This window comes from Lepeophtheirus salmonis, chromosome 6 (genome assembly GCF_016086655.4).
Source record: "Lepeophtheirus salmonis chromosome 6, UVic_Lsal_1.4, whole genome shotgun sequence".
NCBI classification, from domain to species: domain Eukaryota; kingdom Metazoa; phylum Arthropoda; class Copepoda; order Siphonostomatoida; family Caligidae; genus Lepeophtheirus; species Lepeophtheirus salmonis.
Genome location: NC_052136.2, coordinates 7,532,879 through 7,555,286, shown reverse-complemented (window position 1 = coordinate 7,555,286; position 22,408 = coordinate 7,532,879). Strand labels below are relative to the sequence as shown.

At 29.8% G+C, this 22,408-nt stretch overlaps 1 protein-coding gene across 1 annotated transcript in view; it reads right to left on the bottom strand.

The window, feature by feature from the left end:
• The window catches only part of LOC121119791 (uncharacterized), a 42,071-nt gene extending 20,808 nt beyond the window's left edge, over positions 1-21,263 (bottom strand). Inside the window, exons 1-2 of the mRNA XM_040714586.2 lie at positions 20,820-21,263; positions 2,218-2,438 (exon numbers count right to left, since the gene is read on the bottom strand). Coding sequence (XP_040570520.1) covers positions 2,218-2,438; positions 20,820-20,946 — 348 coding nt within the window. The 5' untranslated portion in view covers positions 20,947-21,263. The remainder of the gene's footprint in view (positions 1-2,217; positions 2,439-20,819) is intronic.
• Positions 21,264-22,408: the final 1,145 nt, after the last annotated feature.

Below are 22,408 nucleotides of genomic sequence, written 5' to 3'. Positions count from 1 at the left end.
AGCAAAAAATAACAGCAAATGAATGAGAGAAAACAAATTGCAGCTGTACTTCAAATCCAATGAATACAATACATGGAACAAGATACACCCTTGTTTTCCCTTCCTATCTTTCGGCTTAAATAAGGCTTTTTATTAGTAGAATAACGATGATATGAAGGAGAGAATTGAATTAGAATAATCGTTTAATGAATAGAATACCTAGGTATGGGCATTTTGTAGAGTGTCAGAAGAAATTGGGAGTGATACGTATGATGTTATTGGAGTAAAACACTTGTTAACATCAGCTGCCTGTTATGTGATTTTGAAGAAAATGTGTTCATTCTATAGAAAGGAGAACCTTGTACATTTAAATTAAAGGCAGATAAAATTATATTTGAATATATACATATATTAGTGATGGGTCACAAACAAATCTCGTCAATTGATACTCGCGTTTTATTAAGTAAACAAAAACAAGACCTTAAAACAACATTTTTCAGATATTCTTGTATTTCTTTAGGGAAATTTGTCCCTATTAGGAATATTATTATCACCAGAGATTCAAATAATATGAAACACTGGTATATATATATATAAAACTACCCCAAAAAAATGGGGTAGAGAATGGGAGAGAACAGCTTAGCTCTCATGACGTTGTCAATAATTCTTGAAAATATATTATTTTTTGACTGATTAGTTTGTGAGGGAGGAAAAAGTGTAAGGGTGAGTAAGGGGGTTAGCTCATTATTCCTAGAGCCTCATTTAGAAATTCAAAAATACTCTAGCAGCAAATTTTAGCTAGCAGCACATTACTAATACATATGTTATTTTTTTATTTCACTTTTTTAAATTTTTAAATTACACCAAATGTAGGTAAGAATTCATCATTCAGACCTAGAAACTAACACAACGACGATGTATTAAACAATAAACAAAAAAAAAAAAAAGGTAGTAACAGCTTCTTTTACTTTTTAATCTTAAAAAGGTCATTTTTATCTACATTTTACCCATCCTTAGTCACTTATAACCCCTTTCAGTAGTAGTGGTCACATTATTTTTATTAAATTTAACTATAAGTTTGTGTCCGAATAAGAAGATCTTACATAATATAATTAAATAGATTAGTTAGTTAACTGGAAATGAAATCTCAGTCTGTATTCAGAAGCTAGAATTAATGTTAGTTGAAATTTGAATAATTGTAACATCTTGGGTACATCATTGAACATCAAATCTATGAATGTTTTTATTTTGATACCAGTGGTCAGTAATAATAATCTATCAATATATTTCGAGTGTCAAATTCTCCCTAACATTGATGCCTAAATACAAGAACCAAAAAATTACATCATGGTTAAGGGTTAACGAATTTAAAGAATAGTATGTATTAATTATTATTGTGATAATATAAAATAATCCAAAAATATATTGATATTCCGTAAGACATTTATTACAAAATAGTTTTAATTGCATTATCTCTGTCATTTCATGGCCATTCTATTTAAAAAAAATACTTCTTTAGCTGCTCAAAAAAAATATATATTAAAAAAAGAGTACATGGTCTATATATTTAGACCAGTGGTTCCCCCCCACCTTTCAAATATATAGTGACCCATTTTAGAATAGACAATTAGGAAAATATCCCAATTCTTAAAATATTTAATACCTATATAACTATTATTTTAATTAATAAATCTTCCATTTATTATCAATTATAGATTATGTATTCGTAAAGTAACTATACACTCTGTTCCTTTTTCATTAGAGGATCCCATGGTCGCTATAATGTTTGCGGGTTATAATATGGAGTTGTTGATGCTTTTGAGTCAAGAATGATCTCTCATCAAATCTCATTGACTTCCTACCATTAGCCTTGAGCACCATTGACACGGCAATATTACTTAACTTCCAACTTTTTTTTTAAATAGATGCTGCCAAATTTGATTAAAAATAGCCAGAAAGCAGCTAATTGGGCAACTCTGATGGGAGGAGTGACAGCAGAGGGGGAACAGCAACCAAACATGCTCAATCCTGGCTCAGACGTTGTGTTGAGTTATTTTTAAATTTAGTTTCATAATATGAATTTATATAACTGTATTGATATGTTTCCAACCGTGTTTAGTATAGTATACACATTCGGCTCAAAATCAATTAATGATCCCTTGGCAAAGGTGCCAGGTTGAGAACCACTGATTTAGAGTATGGCTCGACTTATAATAATCAAGAGATTGAAGGACTTACATGATTCACTTCAGTGCTGTTTGGCCATGGTAATCGTATTACACGAGGACGTGGACGGCAAGATGCTTTGGAATTCATGGCTCCTCTTTCATGAGGACTTGTGCAGTCGATTGGAGGTAAATAACTACTCCGTTTTTCAACACGATGAAAACTCCCTGTTGAGAATACGTCTTCATCACTCCAAGTTTCACATACTTCATTTCGCTCAAATGACAGCATATCTGCAAAAATAAATAAATATATTTATAATAATATCTGACCTCTTATTTTTCTACAATATATTTTGTAATTATATTTTTTTTCCCAACCAATAACATATTTTTTTTTCCTCCAAAGAAATATTATTAATAATAACAAAATATTTTCCAATTATGTACAATCTTTTTTTTTTCTTTCCACTTTATTCTTTACCGATAATTACTTGTCCTTAAAAAAATCCCCAAATCGGTCAAGTTATTTCATCATTCCACATCACAAATTCTTATGTTTATACCAAAGTTGTTACCGGTAATATAGTGATAGTGACGCATTTAAAACGGTACTATACTAAATTGGTATTTGCAGGGGCATACTATGATAAAAACGTCGAACTGCTAGCTGTATTCCTCCCCCATTTCAGAAATATATCCCCCTCCAAAAAACAAAACAAAATGTACTTAAAATAAGACAGTCTACAAATATCTAAATTAGGGCTCTACCAAAAAAAGGAAAAAAAGTGGATGCCGGTGTGAGTGTATGTGAACTACCCTTTTTTCGTTTATATTTTTAATACAAAAAAGTATAGAAATAGCGATACTTATTTTTGTACCCGGAGTTGGTACGTAAATATTGGTAAATTGGTGTCACTGTTATGTATAGGGGTTGATCTTTCGGGATTTCTCAGGCCTTAAAGGCGGGTTTATATATTGGTATATATATATATATAAATGATATTTTTGATAGAGAAACTCTTCTCGTGATATCCTGTATATACTTATATGTACACTTAGACGTGTACACGAACGATAAATGTGGTAACCCGACTTAGGACTGAAAACAAAAAAATGTTCCCTCTGTATTAACAGAAAATGATGCAAAACGAAGCACCCATAATCATTATAGCAATGAATACTGCCCCTTCTAACATAGGAAGCACGGATTCATTTATGATTTTTTACGGATATATTAGTAAAAATAGCTTAAAACTTAGTTTAATTTTTGTAATTCATTACAATGAAGGGAAACACATTGAAGAATCAATCAGTTTTTAACTATTTATCCGTGCAAATGATGCACTATGCGCATTGACAAAAATGATGCCTAATGAAAGAACTCTCTATAACAAACCTATCGATTAGTGATGTCCCACGAGCTGAATTTTGCTGCATTAGTTTTACTACTGAGTTATACTCATTACTCACCTTAATAATCCTTAGTCACAGAAACACTTTCTGTTCACTAACAAACTCGTCAGCCAAATAAAAAAAATCATATTTCTTTATGGAATTATAAAAAGTTGTCCTTTAAAAATCGTTTTCGTCATTTATGTTACCCAGATTATAAAAAAAAATCATTTTCTAATTTATTTACTCAAGTAGACACAACATTATATAGAATAAAAACTATATTCCGAGTATTTACAATTTTTTTAATGAAATTCAATGAGGAATTATTACTATAAAACATTAAGGTGAATAAGTTGCTCACCATGCACCTATCCAACTCTCAAAATTAACGAGTTCGGAGTAATTGACAAGTTCCGAGAAATAATTGACTTTTTTTTTTTTATCTGTACTTTTTAACGAATTGATTGTATGTTTTATCCTTAAAATAATAAGTCCTGATTGCACCAATTCAACTTAAAATTAAGTTGAATGGCTACAACTATGCGAAAATATATTACTTAAATTTCACAAAATCTTATATTTACTATCTTATTACAAAATTTCCAGGCATTCCATAATTTTAAAGAATAAGAGCAAAACAAATATAATTTGGAAAATAGTACAGACATTTTAATATGTATATATTGGTTATAAAATATACACTTTCTAGAAAATTTCAAAGAATGGATCATTTCTATGTCACCGTCACCTTGATTTTCTAGAGAAGGTTCATATGTTGCAACAGGAATTTCATCAAAATATCAAAATGATCCTGTTGATGAACACAAATTTATATGACATTTTGCAAAACTAAAATATAACTATTTTGATCTTATGAAAAGGATGAGAAAATCAGGACAAAGTATAACACGACCCATTAATAAACTAATTGATATCAGAAGATTTAATGAACAAATACTTAGGAGGTTAGATATTTCTGGGTCATTTTCAAGTCTGATTTGTGATTTTAAATGATAATTACTTACAATATTTAAAATAGTAGTAGCAAAAACTTAAATTGATATATTTTCCCACGGAAAAAATAGTGCCTATTAACATAAATTTTGAGATCTCACTGAAAGACAATTTCCCGAGAAATGAGAAATCCTAGTATGTTTGTAGACTGTGCATGTTTTCTACAATATATGATTAACAGTGTAGCATAATTATTCATTAACCACAATTAAGAATTACAAAAAATATATGTATATTTTAAAAAATCCCACACAAACACATAGTAAATCTATTTTATAGTTTATAATTTTCGGTTAATTTTTTATTTTTTTTAGTCAGCTTTGAGTGTTATTGAAGCAGAAATAAAACGAATGCAAATATTTCAAATTATACACGGAGGCTTCTCTACGTACATATATTTAGTCAAAAAATAAATAAAAGAAAAGATTAAAATCTGATATGGATTATGAAAATATATATAATATTTTTTCAATATAATATACTTATAGCCGAAAAACAGCAGCTATACAAATAAAACTACGTTATTGAAATATGAACTTGTCTCTTTCAATTATGTTGATCTTTTGTTATTAATATTATATTATAAAAGGAGAGCTCAAATAGAGCGATTACATCCTTCATTTTCAAATCCTTTATTAAACCTAATCGAATAGAAAAGGCGGAGAGAAAACAACAACTTGTAAAGTAGGGTAGACAGGAAGAGTTGCAACGCTTGTTATTTTTGGCTCAATTACTAGGAGCTGGTTCGACTGTTAGACACGATATATTTTAACGCAAGATACCTACCTACGTATGTTGACTATTGCTTGACTCTATTTAAAGGTTATACCTGAGAAATTACATTTTAATGCGACTCGTCAAATGTTGGAACTGGTCCCGTAGCTCGGTTTTTACGAAAAAAAACTTCTCAAAAAAGTGTAGCAACTGTCCCTGGCCATCCCTACTCCTGTTTCCAAGCAATTTTACAACATATTGACTGTCCTCAAACCCCTGTTACATAACAAAATATTATTTTTCGTATTTTCTTGGCACAGATAATCATAGAGAGAGTTGTGGAAAATATGACCGGAAACGCGAGCGATATTTTTTAAAGTCGGCAACCTAACCAATTGATCCCTAATTATTGAAGAAAAAAGTGAATATTTTGTTTCTTCGTGGAAGACAGAGAATAAAATTGACAATTTGTGGAGGAGTTATATGGTTAAGTCCTTGTTGGAGTTTGAACATAATTGAGGATCGATAATGCCCTTGCACTAATCTGCTCTTCTTTCTAAACATTCTTCAAATTGCAATGTTATACTAACGGCTTTTTATTGGGGAGGGGAGTTCAGGTTGGATTGCCTATGGATTTATATAGATTGACTAGGACAACAAATACTTCTATTGACAACAATATTGGGAAAGGGCAACCTCCCCCCCTCGGCCCGGGTGATTACAGCTTTGAATTGTTATTACGTTAATTTTCGTTGTATTTTATTTAATAAAACCGCAAATCATACTTTAAACATCTCTAATACTTTATGAGGACCCAAATCATACAGTAGCATTTAATTACGATTTTATCCTCCTTATTTTTAATTACGCAACCAAAGGACAGTTGAAATAATAATAAACAAGTTAAGTTTTATGGCATGTCTCCAAGTGTAAAAATATAGGAGTAACAAAAAAAAATCAGCACTCTTTCGCACCGGTGTCAGTGATGAAAAGGCTGTAGAGACTGTTGCAATCTCCATCTGGACTGCCTACAATTTCAAGCAGCCCCATAAAATGAAGAAAAAAACAAAACTTCCTCAGAAACAATATGGCTGACTTCTGCCCTACCTCCAGCCCTCCCCTCAAACCCCTGGACTTTTCTTTATGGATTTTTTGTAGATAAATTTCGGTTGCACCTGTCATCCAAATTTGGATTCACTCCGAGCTGCCATCATCCAATCATACGCCATTGACATGGCCTTTATCGTCAAGACCTGTCAATCTGTCCGGCAGCGTGTCAAGGCAGTTATTACTTGAGGACATATGTTTAAATATAATATTTAATTTTTTATTCAATATCACATAAATTGGTTTTTATTTGTTCATTCTTGATTCCATAAATATGACATTTTTTGTAATTTAGGCATACTATTGCAAGTTTTGGGTCCCCACTCAGTAGTAGAATCTCCGTTCTTCCCTCTCCATATCCGAAAAAGCTATTAATAGGACAAATACATTATAATGACAATATCACTACTCTAATATCAGTCCCCTTCTACATACAGTGTGTACTAAGTAGTAGTAATCACAATATTAAACATAATTGAAGCTTGTCAAAATTAAATTTGACAAGAAGAAAATAAATAAAATTTTCTTACAAATATAATTTGTACATAATAATACTATTTTATTTTTTTCCATGAATAATATTATGTGATAGAACATACAAACATTTAGCATACGTATTTGTAAAGTTATACTTAATGCTTTTTAGCGCATACATTGATTGTATATAAATATTTATTTAAAATAAGACTTGACTCCTAGTGTGTTTATGTTGAAATATTATTTTTTAAACACTACATATTATTTACAAAATAAAGGAATATCTAATTCACTAAAGAGAATGACTAAATATTGTGTTGGATTCGATTAATACTCGAACTCGAAAAAAATCACTTTTCTCAACATTACTCGAACTATATCAAAATATTATTTGAAAAGCTACAAAAAACTCCAAATATTTGAGTATAGACTAATTTTTTCTACATTTTTATGCAGTAATCCCTTCTCAATTTCGTTGTCATGTTTATGGCGGCAAGTTTTTTCTTTGTTCTAATTGGACCTTTTTTTTTCTTCGTAATTCTACAAAAAAAAAAAAAATTGTAAACATTTTTAGCTTTCATAATATGCTGTTGTAGAGCAAGGGTTTTAAACTATGCTAATGTATGGGCACCTATGTGTTCAATCTGGCCTGGAGTTGTCTACAGTATTTGATAATTAATTTAAGTAGTCAAATTGACTTAATTGTTGATCTAGGATTTTATCAATTCAATAAATAAATATTTTTCTTTGCCAAATGCCTTTACTCGAACTCGAATTGACTGAACAATCAAAAACTTTAACTCGACTCAAACTATTGCCCATACTCGATAGTTATAATCCGAATCTAACACTAGTTATTTAAAATAGTTTTATACTTCAAAAGATCATTTTTATATTATATTTAACCCGATTCAATATTCAATTAGTGGAACTTAACCCAACTCGATATTTATATCCAACTCGAATCCAACACTTATATTCATATAGTTTTGATAAAATGAAAAGTATTAGAGCAGATACTCGAACATACACACAGGTAAGGTAAGAAAAGTACTCATTTCTTCTTCCCCAAATAATAATTATTATTAAGAATTACATTTATGAAGAAGAATCTAAGGAATGTGATCAATTTCTTAGATAATGACAAAGTTCTTCTTCCTACTTATATTTCCCTTCTTATACTTTAACACTTGTAAAAAATAAAAAAAATACACCCGAAATTAAATCATAGGGTTCAACATCAACAAAAAAGCAATATTGAACAAAAAATCAATAAAGTCAATCTTTTTTATTTCATACTATATAAATACAACCCGATATATAGACATATTTCGGCCAATTATAGGTTTTATATTCAAATTTCCGAGATGAAACAAAATACCCAAGAACAATAAGTATAACTTAAAATATTCGTTTATTACACCTTATTTGGCCCACATATACTCTTTCTAATAAAATCAACGATCCATTTATAACTTTTTCATCGTGATGATTATTTTTTTGCTAATTTAAGTGCAATTTGCGACGACTCAAAAGGATTGATCAGTATATATATATATATATATTTTTCAAATCACATGATTACTTTATTCTCCGTAAATTAATTTCATATATCTATACATTCTAAAAAACATATAGCAAATTCATCACAAAATAAAAAAATAATAATTAATATAACAATAATTTGTTATTCATTGTTCAAACAAAAAAAAAAAATACATAATGTGCAGTCTCTCACTGTATCTTTGACTCTCGATTTATTTGTACAAAGGGTTGAAGTAGCTATCTTGTAGTGGACCCACTTTTCTTTTGAGTCCATGAAAGGGTTGCAAAATATTGTATTTGAGTTTTTCAGTACATTGTCTGACGGTTTACAACCTAATCGAAGGAAGTGTTTACTCACCAAATCAGCCGGAGAACCCACAATTTGGATTTTGATAGCTTTCTTGGAGACACTTGAAATAGATATGGTTTCAAACGTCAAGTAGCAATGGATTGGGGGCATAAAACTTTGCAAAATACGGCTGAATCATTCTATTTTAAAATTCTTTAAATATGCAAGAATTTGTTGATAGAAAACAACGATAAATCTTTCCAAGAATACAAATATGTACACTCAATTTAGATCAAATTTATTCTAACATGCTTTTGTATTGACGTAGTCCCGTGTATATACTACACATTATTTTTTGTGACTTTTAAGCATAAAAAGTATATCAAGGATATAATCTAAGGGACATGACATTTACATATTATATAGTTGTATTTTGACAATGATACAATAAAACAACGAAAAATCATAAATGTGTACAATTTAAGACTGTTTGTCTCTTTGATTTCACATTTTTACTGTCGATGGGAAATTATCTTTAAATGTTCACACAAACATTGTAATATTTAATCAAATATATGGACTTTTTCACTTTCAAAAACGTTAAAATTAGTACAACAATGCTTTATTTAACATTTTTTTCATAAAACTATATTATAACTATTAAAATATTGGTTATTATTTATAAATTACTTTATTTTGACCCGAATGATTATTTTTAAGATAGCAATTGGTATTTTTTGAAAAAAAATAATATATATATATATTAGTTAAGAAACTTTATGAATATTGAGCGACCTCTAAATATTGATTAATATACATGAAACTTTATATTTCTTCATTCTGTTTATAAAAAAACCTTTTTGGACTATGCTTCCCCAACATTTCGAGAGAAAAACACCCATAGATACAAAAAGGTGAGGGAATCAAATGACACAAGAATTACATATTGTTATAAATAATCTCCCAGCTGGTCAATAATGTAAGTACCAACCTATATGTATACAATCAACAACACCTTTGCTCCTTGAGAAATCCTTTTAATAAATATAATAAGTGAGTATTATTATAACCCTTAGAAATTAATGTCAAAATTGAAGCAGATGTCAGGATAAAAATAAAGACAAACATGGCAAACAATATATTCGAAAAACAAATACCTAAATGGGTTTTATCCATATTTTTATGAAACAATAATTATATCTGTCGAACTCATAAGTTATTTTTTGTATAGGTACAGCACAGCTTGATGCCTCATGTCAATCAAAATGTGAATAAAAAATACATTCCTAATAACCCAATTTTTTCGAATAGAAACTCCATCCAGAGTAGGGGGGGGATTTGATAGGAATACAATAAAATAATAATGTTCAACATTAAAGCATACAAGTCCTCTCTTCTTTAAGCCATTTCATATTGTTTCCGGTTGTCAATCTAACGATTTTCAGAACTTTTTTTTCGTAATGTAACCACTAGTGATACGACTCAGTCTGAGACCGATTATCAATATTTAGTAGCAAAATTTGTATAGTTTTTTTTTCTATACTTTTTTTGACTAAAAGTATTTAAAAAAGCATGTTGTTAAGGGCAATTTACATGTATAACCTTTTCAGGATTTTGTTTGGTCTGAGTAGGGAGGGTTGCCTAAAAAAATTGAGGGATTAGGTCATTGGCGAGTCTTCATTCTTATAACGTAAAGGAGCAGCTAGTATAGACTCCACTCTCAATTTAGTATAGCACCGTTTTAAATGCACCAGTACCTCTATAGTACCGTTTGACTAGATAAAATTAGTCTCAAGTGTTTTTTTTATGTCGATATGGACTGAAATTTTGGTCCAGATAACTGTCTGAAATCTTCAATTGAAGTTTTCTTATGTTTTAACTCCTTTGCACCCAAGGGACACAATTGTATCATAAATTCAATATTTCTTACTACCCTTGTTTTTAAATCAAACTTTCTTTTCGTATTTTTTGTTTGATAGCTAAGACGTCAATCTATATTTCATTCTGTATAATGATTCATCAAAAGTGAATTTAAATATTTTACTAAATATCAATATTTTTCCACATTTAAAACAACAAATTTAAATCTGTTAAACTTTTTTTATTTTTGAAACCACTATAAAATTTTACAGAGTGTAACAGGGAAATTTTCAGCGTCATTAAAATTATTATTTTTAGAGCTAATTAAGGTTTTAGGAAACATCTCAAATAATTTTCTGATACATGTGTTGTTTTTCTTCCACATTGAATAAAAAAAGCAAAGGGTATCGGATCTTCTCGACGCAGATTTTGATCCAAAAAGAATTTAGGACATAGTCAGTGTGACCCTGAGGACATTCCAGAACATGAGGGGGGGCAAGAAGAATGGGATGGAGTCAAGATTTTAATTTCAAAAATATTTTTCATTATACTTCTCGTATAAAAAGTTATTAAGGTTTTGCTTCTTGATTGTGGAAAATTTCCCTGTTGCACTCTGCACATTCAATATATTTAAATTCCATTTGGTAATATTTACAATAATAATATCAGATTTCTCATTTTGGACTCAATCAATACTTAAAATATCACATAATATCAGACATATATTTAAAACAAGTATATCTCTTCAGGAAAAAACGAAGAAACAAATCATATAATAACTCCTTTAGAAATTGAAGGGGAAAAAAACTACAAAAAACAACACCAAGATAAAATGTAATAGATTAAACAAAACTAGTTTAAAAAACATTCCCACAGTGGCGAAGCCATTTTTTTTTTCTTCTTCTTCTCCAATGTGTCTTTAACTCCAAAAATAACTTCAATTTTTTTTCATGGAAAAAATAAATATCACGCCAAGGGGTTACGACTTTTTTTAAATACAACTTCTATATCACAACAATGTTATGTTTCAACCTTTCACAACAACAATAAAAAAAGAGTAAACTGGAGTTTCCTAATAATTTTAAGAGTGAAGGTGAGTTTCCACATCTATCGGACGTGTACTGTTACGACTTGCATAATTTTGGAACGGACCAATGTACAACTTATTTATAAGAACTTTGCATACTATAAATAATCATTTATAATTCTTCATTTTTTCAAAATAAAGATATTCTGTAATTTAAAATGTTTCCGATTTGTATTCAGAATCAAAAAGGGACGCTCCAGTATGTAATTTTTGGAAGCACGATAGTTACTCACGTATTACATTCATTAACTTTTTTTTTATCGTCGCATTTGCACACCTACAAACAACAAGAACTTTTTTCAATTAAATAACTCCTTAATTTAGAAGAAAAGAGTTGTTAGACTTTGAAAATTATAACATTTTGATTTTGCCAGTCTTGATTAAGGCCCGAAGACTGCGGCACAGTCCAAATTGACTATCATTAAAGAAGGTAAAATCAATCCACTATGATCTCATTGAGGGTGTTTTTCTTTTTAATAACTCAGTTAGACATTTTTAGAAAAAATTATATAGTTAAGTAAAAATAATAATATTGTTCGTAACTCAAATATATATTACACGGAATTAAGGTAGAAAACACAATTCTTTCATTATGAATAATGGAGTTTTCCATTTTTTATAGTAAAATAGATCTGAGAAATTCATTTCAAAGGTCTGAATTTCTTTGTTTTTATGTATTAACATTAAATATGAGACCAATAGGATGAAAAGACAATAGCACTTTTTTGATGTTACGATAATTTGGCTATTAATATCGGGTTCAGATAATTACCTTCCAAATAAAAAACCTTTTTTGATGGCAACAATCAGCGTTTGAAACCTCTCAGACCATTTTTAGAGTACAACAGGCTATATTTATTAGGAAAAAATGGCCCATTTTTAGATCTCTTGTACCAGTGTTTCAAATATGATTTTATTTGGATATTTAGATATATTCGTATAATATGGCATTTTAGATAAAACAGAAATATTTTTGCAAGATATGCTCTTAATATATCGTATATTTCTTGTTTGACTTAATAAGCCATCGACATATTTAAAAAAAAATCAAGGACCAACAGTTAAGGACCGAGGACTGACAGTCCTAAGGACCGGTCCCAAAAATACACGATAGGACCTATCCTAAGACAATATTGTACAAAATAAATTCAGAACGACACAAGAGTACGCGTACTAGAGGGTATTCCTTTAATGTTCACGGTTCGATAGATGTAGAAACCCATACCCTTAACTTCTACTATTTGAATACTAGAAGAAGTGTAATAAACGTAGATGCATTATATGAGCAATAAACACAATCCTTGTTTATTACAAACAATATGTATTTATTTAAAGTAAAAGTTCTACATATATATATATATATAAATATGTAGTTTCTTTCACTTCTCCTAGCTCTAAAATAAACATTTTCAAAGAGTGAAAGTCGAACATGAAAAAGAGTTAAAGAAAGAGTATTTGGAGCATTCATTATTATGGGATGAAGAATATAATATTATGTAGGACTATCAAAATAGATGTATGTATATACAATACTCCATCCTTGAATCACAATGTCTTATTTGTTCATAATTATTGATTGCCTATAAGACTTTCAATATGAATATCTATATAGGTATACACTATTAGACTGTCCCGTTGTCGGGTTCATATTATTACCTTCCAAATAAAAAACCCTTTTTGATGGCAACAATCAGCGTTTGAAACCTCTCGGACCATTTTTAGAGTACAACAGGCCATATTTATTAGGAAAAAATGGCATTTTTGGGTCAAAATGGGCCATTTCTAGATCTATTGTACCAGTGTTTCAAATATGATGCTATGGTTCAAAAATTGTGCTTTATATAATTTTTTTAGTATTTGGTTTATTAGGTCAAAACATGGTGTTTTTAAGTATTGAAGATGTGTTCAATGATATTCAGTTTCCCTATTTTATCAAACGTAAGATAGCAAAATTTAACTATGGTTAAAATGATAGTTGCATATCAAAAAAGCAGAGCATTATCTTTTATAAAACAGGGAAATTGCAAATCATTGAGCACATCGGAACCCTCTTAAATGATTAAAAACTAGTTGCATAAAATAATTACTCATAAGCCACATAAAATCAAATTAGGATATAATAAAAATACTCTTATAGTCAACGTTCTCGCAGACATCATTTTTTTACTACATAAGCTACTTGGCCTAGAGGAAATAAGATGTAAAAAATCCGGATTAAGTCAACTATTTCTTCTCCTTTTGCTATCAACTTTATAGGAATTCACAAGAATGAGGAATTCTCATTGGGATTTTCCTTTTTATAGGTACAGATCGTAACCTGACGACAACATTTTCGTTCTCTGTGTCTCTTTTTATATTCGTATCACATTGCTTTTCAATCAATACGGATACATATGATGAGTGCCCCTGAAAAGGAATTTTGCTGGAAGATAATGTAAAATCCTAGATGATCTGTTAAAACAGAATCTAATCAAACACAGATTGCTTCGAAAAGCGGAACATGGACTTTTAAAATTACTTATTTATTGATGAATCCAAAAATTGTGATATTTTTAAAAACTTTGTACATAAAAAAAAAATCCGGATATAATGAATTTTTTATCTGAAAATAGCAGTTTCTTTTATACAAATTTGACTCTATGTACTAAAAAATCTACAAAATTAAACTTTTTGACTCATAGAATTATATTCAGGACGGTGGTACAAGGGCCTCAAATGACTATTTTAGGGCTGGAAATCTTTTTTTTTTAGTTTTTCAAATGAATAATTTCTTCCTGAAAATTTTTTTTTCAAATTCAAATTTCAAATTATTATCCAAAAATACCTTTTTTCGAATTTATATTACTTTTACTGAAACAAAAATGGGCTAAGATGCTTCATCATTTATCAAAGTCAGTTTTTTTTTCTCCCCAGCAGAAAAGGTTTTTGTACAATTGTAAAATGGGGGGGGTATTAACCCAAAAAACAGGGCAATCTAATATGTACACAATATATATAGATTAAAATCTACATGTTATTTGTAGACTCAATAGAATATCCAATAAAAGGTTACGATAAAAAAAATACAAAAAAAAGTTATTCTAAAGATTTATCAATAAAATTATTAATATTCGAATATTTTCAATCAACTTTAATCACACCTTCCCCTTCATTCTTAAAAAGCTTTAGTAATAAATATAACATTATATACATTTTCAACCGACAAGAAAGAACTAACTTCTTCAAAAATAAAATAAAAACATTTATATATTACCAAATTATTATTATTATTATTAAATTTAACACTAAAGTAATAAATCATAAAAATTATATTATATATATAAACATATATGTATGTGTGTCTGATGATTTAAGACTCGTTTATAATCTTTAGTTGTTGTTTTTTGTTTTAGTCAGTCAAGGCAATAATAAAGAAAGATATGCGAAAAAACAACTCTCAAGATAAATATCTTGCATTTGGACTTGCTTTTTAAAAAGCTGATAGTAACTCAACAGCTAGCTGTTATTATTTGTCAAGGCGATGATCCTTGACTCTATTTTTTAAAACTTAAAAATAAAAGTCAACGTCATAGAGCATGTTTATGTGATGTCAGCTTTGTTGATGTAGGCCATTTTGGGGGCCTTAACAACCAAGTTGAATACTAAAGAAGCCCCTTTTTCATTTATATTACGGGAAATGGTCAATTATTGAATGTTAAAATAGGACCAACAAATAAAATAACTGAAACTGTATTTTCTACCAAAAATGCCTAGTTTTATTATATATCAGATCCTAAAAGGGTTTGAAAACATGTTATTACATCGTTATACAATCTTATTTCCATATTGTAGATACAAATTAACAATGCAAAATAATAAGATATTGTTGTCTAATTATCTTACATTTATCGTCCCTAATCGATCACAGGGATACTCAGTACATAATAACTACAGGCAAATAGTAATGATAAAAGTGACCACTACGAGATTGCTTTGCAATTATGAACAAATTACAACAAAAATGAGATGAATAATTTACAGTAATTGTGGTGAGGATAATGCAAAAATTAAATATTTTATTATATTAATGGTGTAATTCTTAACCTTTTTAATGAATTTGATACTAATTGCAAATAATTATCTGGTGCAGGGTAATTTTCAAATACTCAAAGATATTTTACTCTTTCATACATATTACAGGTCTCTCAAGTATCCCGCAAGACTCCAGTATTTTCAACCAATGTCACACTCTCACGCTACACATTGTATTACTCCGCATTTATTCTCTATAATCAATCTTGATAGTATTAATGAGTGATTAAGAACCCCTCTGTTTCAAATGGGATTGACCCAACCCCGTCATAAAGGCCTCAAATAAGCCACAAGTCTCATTTAATATGAATTCAATAAATATTTTTGTTATACAGTGTTACTTTATTAATTATTATAAAACTGAGAGCCCAGTTGAGAAGACGTCAATAAATCGATGGTAATTAAAATGACTGCTGTTGTAATTATACAAGGCAAAGTGATTGGTAAGACGTACAAATTGAAACTTGCACAATCTGTTTATACAAGTTGCAATTTGTATACGACATTGATGAAAATCGTGTGTATTTTTTAGTTGGCCTGTTTTTTGGAATTGGTAATCTCAAGAATTAATTTTCTTTTCCGTAACTGTTGTCATAATTATTTAATTTCTGAGGAGTGAACTTATTTTTCTACTAAATATAAATTACAATTAAATACAAAACCGGATTGAGCATTTATGTGTGATCATAGCGAGTAACTTTGAGGATTTTTTGCGGAGTTATAATTGTTCTCGTTGGACTCAGAGTAGAATTGAGGATCGACATCGGATTCATTCTTGCCAATACCCTTGTTTATTTCCTTATCCCACTCATACGTCATCGCAGCTGATTGTAGCGGCTATAGCGGAAACGTCATGACAGCTGAGCAGCTCTCCAAAAAAAACATTCTTCTAATTGTCAGGCTTACCATGCTGATTCTCAGTTTCTTTTCCTTTTTTTATATGCCCAAAATCCAGACAATTTTCATGACTACATTTATATATTATTCATTGAAGACAGCAAATTTGTTACTACATATTGTTATATCAAAATGGTCGCTCTCAATCTCTTCAAATTAAAAAATCAATTGATTAAAAGCGAAGGTATCTATTATTTTACCTAGATAATATGGATGACGAATGCATCAACATTCAACATCTTAAAGGGTAGAAAACAAGTATTTCATCTACAGGTCCTATTATACACACATATATAACTATAACTTTTAATGTTTTGTGGAGTTCCATATAAGGGATATTTAGATCATTAAATTCGACCAAAAAGTAAATAAATAAATAAATTTATATTATATAGATATTTGAGAATGATTTATTTTAATTAGACCAAATAAAGAATCAATGTACAGAATATAAATATAGGGTTGGTTATTTTTTTGCAACTTAGTTTCAAAATATAATCTTAAAAGGAAGGGATCCATCAGAATTAGGCATAATATGAATCTTGATTACATTTATTTTCTTTGACGAATTATCATCAATTAATACGAACAAAATTATTCTGATTAATCCTTTGGAAACGTCCCAAATTGCACTTAAAAGTCAAAATCAAAATGAAAAAAAATGATAAATTTTAGTTGAAAGGCATTATAGAGTCCCAGTACAGTCTCATAAATTAAATGAAAGTTCTTTGTTTTAGTAAACATTCTTGTATATATCAACTTATCCCGGAAATTTGATTAAAAAGGCTATAAATGACCAAAATATCTCTATGAACTATTGGACGGTATATGATCTAAAAACTATGTTCATTTCTTCACTTTCATGCTAGATTGTTTTCATGTTAATTAACCACACATCAAATCGTGTAGCACCTTTGTTCCTTTCAAAAGGAAAAACAACAACGAAACGTCCTAGTAACTTGTTCGTCATTTTTTCATGACTGATGAAGGACCAAAGTCCAAGGAGCCTATTCCCCTTATCACCTATCAGCCCTGCTCTATATTTTCATATGGAATGGAGGACATTATAGTAGAGAGATAACTTAAACTGAATGAGAGTAAAACAAAGTTACAAAACATATTATATTCATGATATATATGTGGTGAGTCAACACAAAAATAAAATGTACAATTTATATTTAGCCATTTTACATAGACATATTTCGATCAATTATAGGTTTTATATTCAAATTTATGGGATGAGTTAAGATACCCAATAATGTTAAATTTAGTTAAGAAACATTATTTGATATATGATGCTGCTTGTGTGTTCCGATATGGACTTACAAATAAACTTTCATCATGACAATAAAGTTATTCTACTTAAAATACAATTTGAAGTGCCTCCAAAGGATTGATAAGAATATTTTGTGCATAGAAATTGACAATATTTGCTGAAAGAATACAATTGGTATCCAGACTCCATTTTGAGAAAAATCATTCATGCTTGTTTTTGTATTGACGGGTCACATATTATTACGTACATATCAAAGCTCACTTGTCAAAAATAAACGGAACTTACAACGTACAAGGAGAGTAAAAAACATGTTCAAAACATACGCAAAGACAAAGAGTCAATCATTGTTAATACTAATATAATATTAATAAATAAGTAACAAAACACACAGTGTGTCCGTGTAACTAGGAGTCATGAGATTAATTTTTCAAAGTGAGTAGTAGTTTATTTTATTTTAACAACTAACAGTTGTTTAGCGGTTTCTCAACTGAGGTACAATAGTACATAAATATTAGTGTTGAAACTCGGTTTGGTCTAATGGGATATTTTTAAGGCTGAGTTGGACCAATATTTCGGTTCAGACCGTAGATTGAAACCATAGGTCGAAATTGAAATCGAAGTGGGAAATTACCCTTTAAAAAATTATTTTTATAAAAAGAACCCTCAATTTTAGATCAAGAACGAATTTTCTACGAGAGCTGTCTAGACTGAAGTTGTACCGAATTGGTTAAAATTAAACTGTCTCAGAATAGTTTAGGATTTGCAAACCGAATCCAACACTAATAATGCTGTGGTTTAAAAACGTAGACCAAAAATTAAAAAGATATTTCAATGATTGAAAATTTCCTTCCTTTAAAAAAACCATTTTTTTCAAATTTGTTTTTGTGGGATTGGATAAAGGCCGATTTTTTTGATTTTTTTTTGTAGACCGGTTTAGGATTTCCAGACTTAAGCTTAACACTAATAAATATGTTCTCTTTCTGTGCAGCATCTGTGTGAATATCTATAAAGCATTTTACTATTCACATCATGTATTTTTTGAAAAAAAAAAAACTTTGCTTCAAATAAATTAGGTGTTAATTTTCAAAGATTAAATGAAATGATATGAGTGAGACGGATTTATACATAAATTTTTTCGCTCTTCCTTAACTTCAATAATAATAATAGAAAAACAAGAAGATAGATGCAGTCACAGAAGTGAAGAAGGTTGATTAAAAATGCATTGAAATTTGTAAGAGGGACGCAACCATGCAGCCTTCCTGTGGATTATTTATATACATTACTCCATAGGATATCAAAGCCAGACGATCAAACATTCAAATATTGTAGAAATGATTAAAAAGTGTCCGAAAAGAAGGATTATTAAGTTAATATAGAAATGGGAGAGGAGTAGAAATGTGGTCCCTGTCAATACTAAATGTTTCCCTCAATCAATTGTGTATAAATAACATTTACATTCCTCGACAAAAGATCATCCCTTTCTGTTAATAAAATCTCCAGAATACATTTGTATTCTACTTTTGTTAATAAAATCTTATGATAAATCCTTTGGAGGCAACGTAATTTTCACTTAAGGTCGCAAAAAAATCCTTATTACCATCGACTATTGGAAAGGCTATATCGGGGCCAAATTAAGTCTCATAAATCAAATGAAACTATAGTAAATATTATTGAGTATTTCAAATTGAATCCAAAACTTGAATATAAAGCCCATATTTGACCGAAATATTATTATGAATCATTACTAGGTTGGTCGCAATTATTAAGTAAAACTAATTAATAGACAATTTATCATTATTTTATATTTATTCAAGATTGTTTTTGTGTTGACCCTTCACAAATTTTATATGGTCTATGGAAACTAATCTACATAATATATATACTTTGAAAATATGTCATAATCTCTATTTAATTATATCCAATTAAAAATCGGAAATGGACGATTTATGTATGTATATATATATACTGTTGTTTAGCAGCAAGTGAATAGAAAAAATAATCCTTTTTTACGCCTCTTACAATAGGGGTGAAAAATGGATTTATGTTCAACCTAGTACGATTTACTAAACGAAAACACATTGATGGATTAAAGATTCAGTCTATGTTTTTTGCCGAAAGACCCCAGGAATGTGTTTTTTTTAAGGATAATTAGCGCCCTTAATGAAAAATCATTTTGTTTATTTCATGTTCCATAAATAGGTCAGTAAGACTTAATGGATACATCAAATTATGTTTTGAAGTACTAGTAAAAATTAAGATACAGTAGAACTTAGGAACTGGACGCTCAGACGAAGAGCCGAACTAGCATTATTTTTTAGGTATTGTCACTATTTTGAAATTTGAGCACTTTTTCAATAAAAGACTAAAGAGCTTTATATATATATATAAATATGTGTTACACAAAATTAAAAAAATGGGATTTAACCACAATATAATTACGATATGTATTAATATTGCAATTTGTGAACAAAATTTTAGTAATGAGGGTAGATTCTAGAACCCTTCCGCCCTCCCCCTCTCCCAAAGTTGAGTTTTTCCCGAAAGAAGCGTTGAGAAGTGAGATACATTTGGGTTCTGAATCAGTTTTCTAACAAACCTCAACTATAGGACTGTGACCAAAGTATGAACTGTGTACAAAAGTAAGGTGATTATTGTTCGGGCTACTCAAAGGAAAAGTTTTCTCGACTCTCATCCAGACAGTCCCGTAACTTTTATATGATACTTTAAATTATGTATTCTTCAAATTTTGTAATAACCTTCTTTTTCATAAAAGCCAAAAGTTTGATGTTCCAACTTCTTCAGTTTTAAACGGGGAGCCATGTTTTAATGGTACAAAGATCCCAGATGCCCCTGTAGTTAAGGCACTATGTCGAGTACTTAGGCGATCGGGTTAAGGGGTTTTACTGAAATATTAAAGTAATAACTAAGGAAGCGTCTTACCTAAATGAGCATTTCTCCGATGATGCGTTTTCCCGTAGCCATCACAAGCTGTGCCAAGGAGGATGAGTGATATAAATGTACAAATAAGCATCCTTTTTAAATAAGATGGAGTAGAGATCGAATTCATGACGAGTAAAGCATAGAGAGATAGAGGACACAGCACAACAAGTGGTAATGACTGACGACGACCTCTATAGTAAAATACTAACTCTATTTATCACGCATCTTTTAACAAATTCCTTCCAAACACTAGCAAAAATACTATCCACAATTATCGAAAGAAAGACAGAAAGCCACACGTTTTGTTTTAACTAATTATAATGTATTATTATATTAAAACAACGAACTAATTCGGTATATAATACCAGACGATAGTAAAGTAGATATGTAACGAAAGATGTTGCTCGGACCTTCACGTATTTCAACTGCGGGTGTGCGAGTTTGAAATGTTTTTCTTTTCTTTCAAAAGAGGAAGCGTAGAATATATTGTTGTTGTCGTTGACGCGTGCGTGCATCAATTTGATTAATAATTTTTATTCGTCCCTCTCTTCTTCTCTGGAACAGGACAGAGGTAAAGGATGAGTAAATTAATTTCACCAATCAAATACTAAGAGGTATTTTGTAGTAGGACTATTACTCGCTAATGATACTCATCTAATTATAAATTATTTAACCCTTGTGACGTCAATACACTATATCCACAGTTGATTAACTCTTAAACTATGTTGGGATGATTCGAAATTGCTTAATCATCGAATTGAGGCCCCATGGATGTCCCATGGAATTCCGTTTTTAAAATCACGAATACATATGTACATCTAGCTGTTTAGAGGATATGTCGGATTTGGAGAGGTGAATAAAGGATGACTGCATATTTATCATAATAATACAGTCAGTTTTGCCTGTAGTTTGTTTCATTTGAATAATTCAATATTTTTACAAATATTTTTCTTAATTTATAATTAACTCAATTTTTTAAACTGTTATAACCGCTCCTGGGTAGAGGGACGGCTAATATTTTACAAGTCGCATTCAATACAATTTGTAGAAAGACTAATAAATGGTATAATCTCTTAATAGGTTCAAACAATAGCAAACATGTAGGGATGTTGTGTAAAAATTTTGGCGTGCCGGTCCGAGTTAAACTTTGAGTAATTCAGTCAAGAAAATTAGTATTTGCAACTCTACCCGGACTCCCTTAAATATTTTTATAAGAATAATATTTCTTATTTTAGACTGTGCCTCAAATATTTTGCCCAAAACAAGAGACTCGCATACCTCCATAATATTCCTCATCCCCTCACCTACACAGGGATGAAAGAATACAATCCAATCAAATACACCATATGAATGTACTTCAATTCATTAAGAAAACCATCCTTGTAACTAATTGTAAGAACCATTATTGGTGTATTGGTTCTCCCTCTTGTCCAATGCATAAATAACCTCATGAATGTCAAATATTTATAAAACTCCATAGGGCACTAACTCTTCTTTGTTTGCTATAATGTTGAACAGAAAATAACAATAATACTTGCAGGAGTAATAATGTCCCAAACCCTTTCTTTTTTCGAAGGAAATTGGAGTCA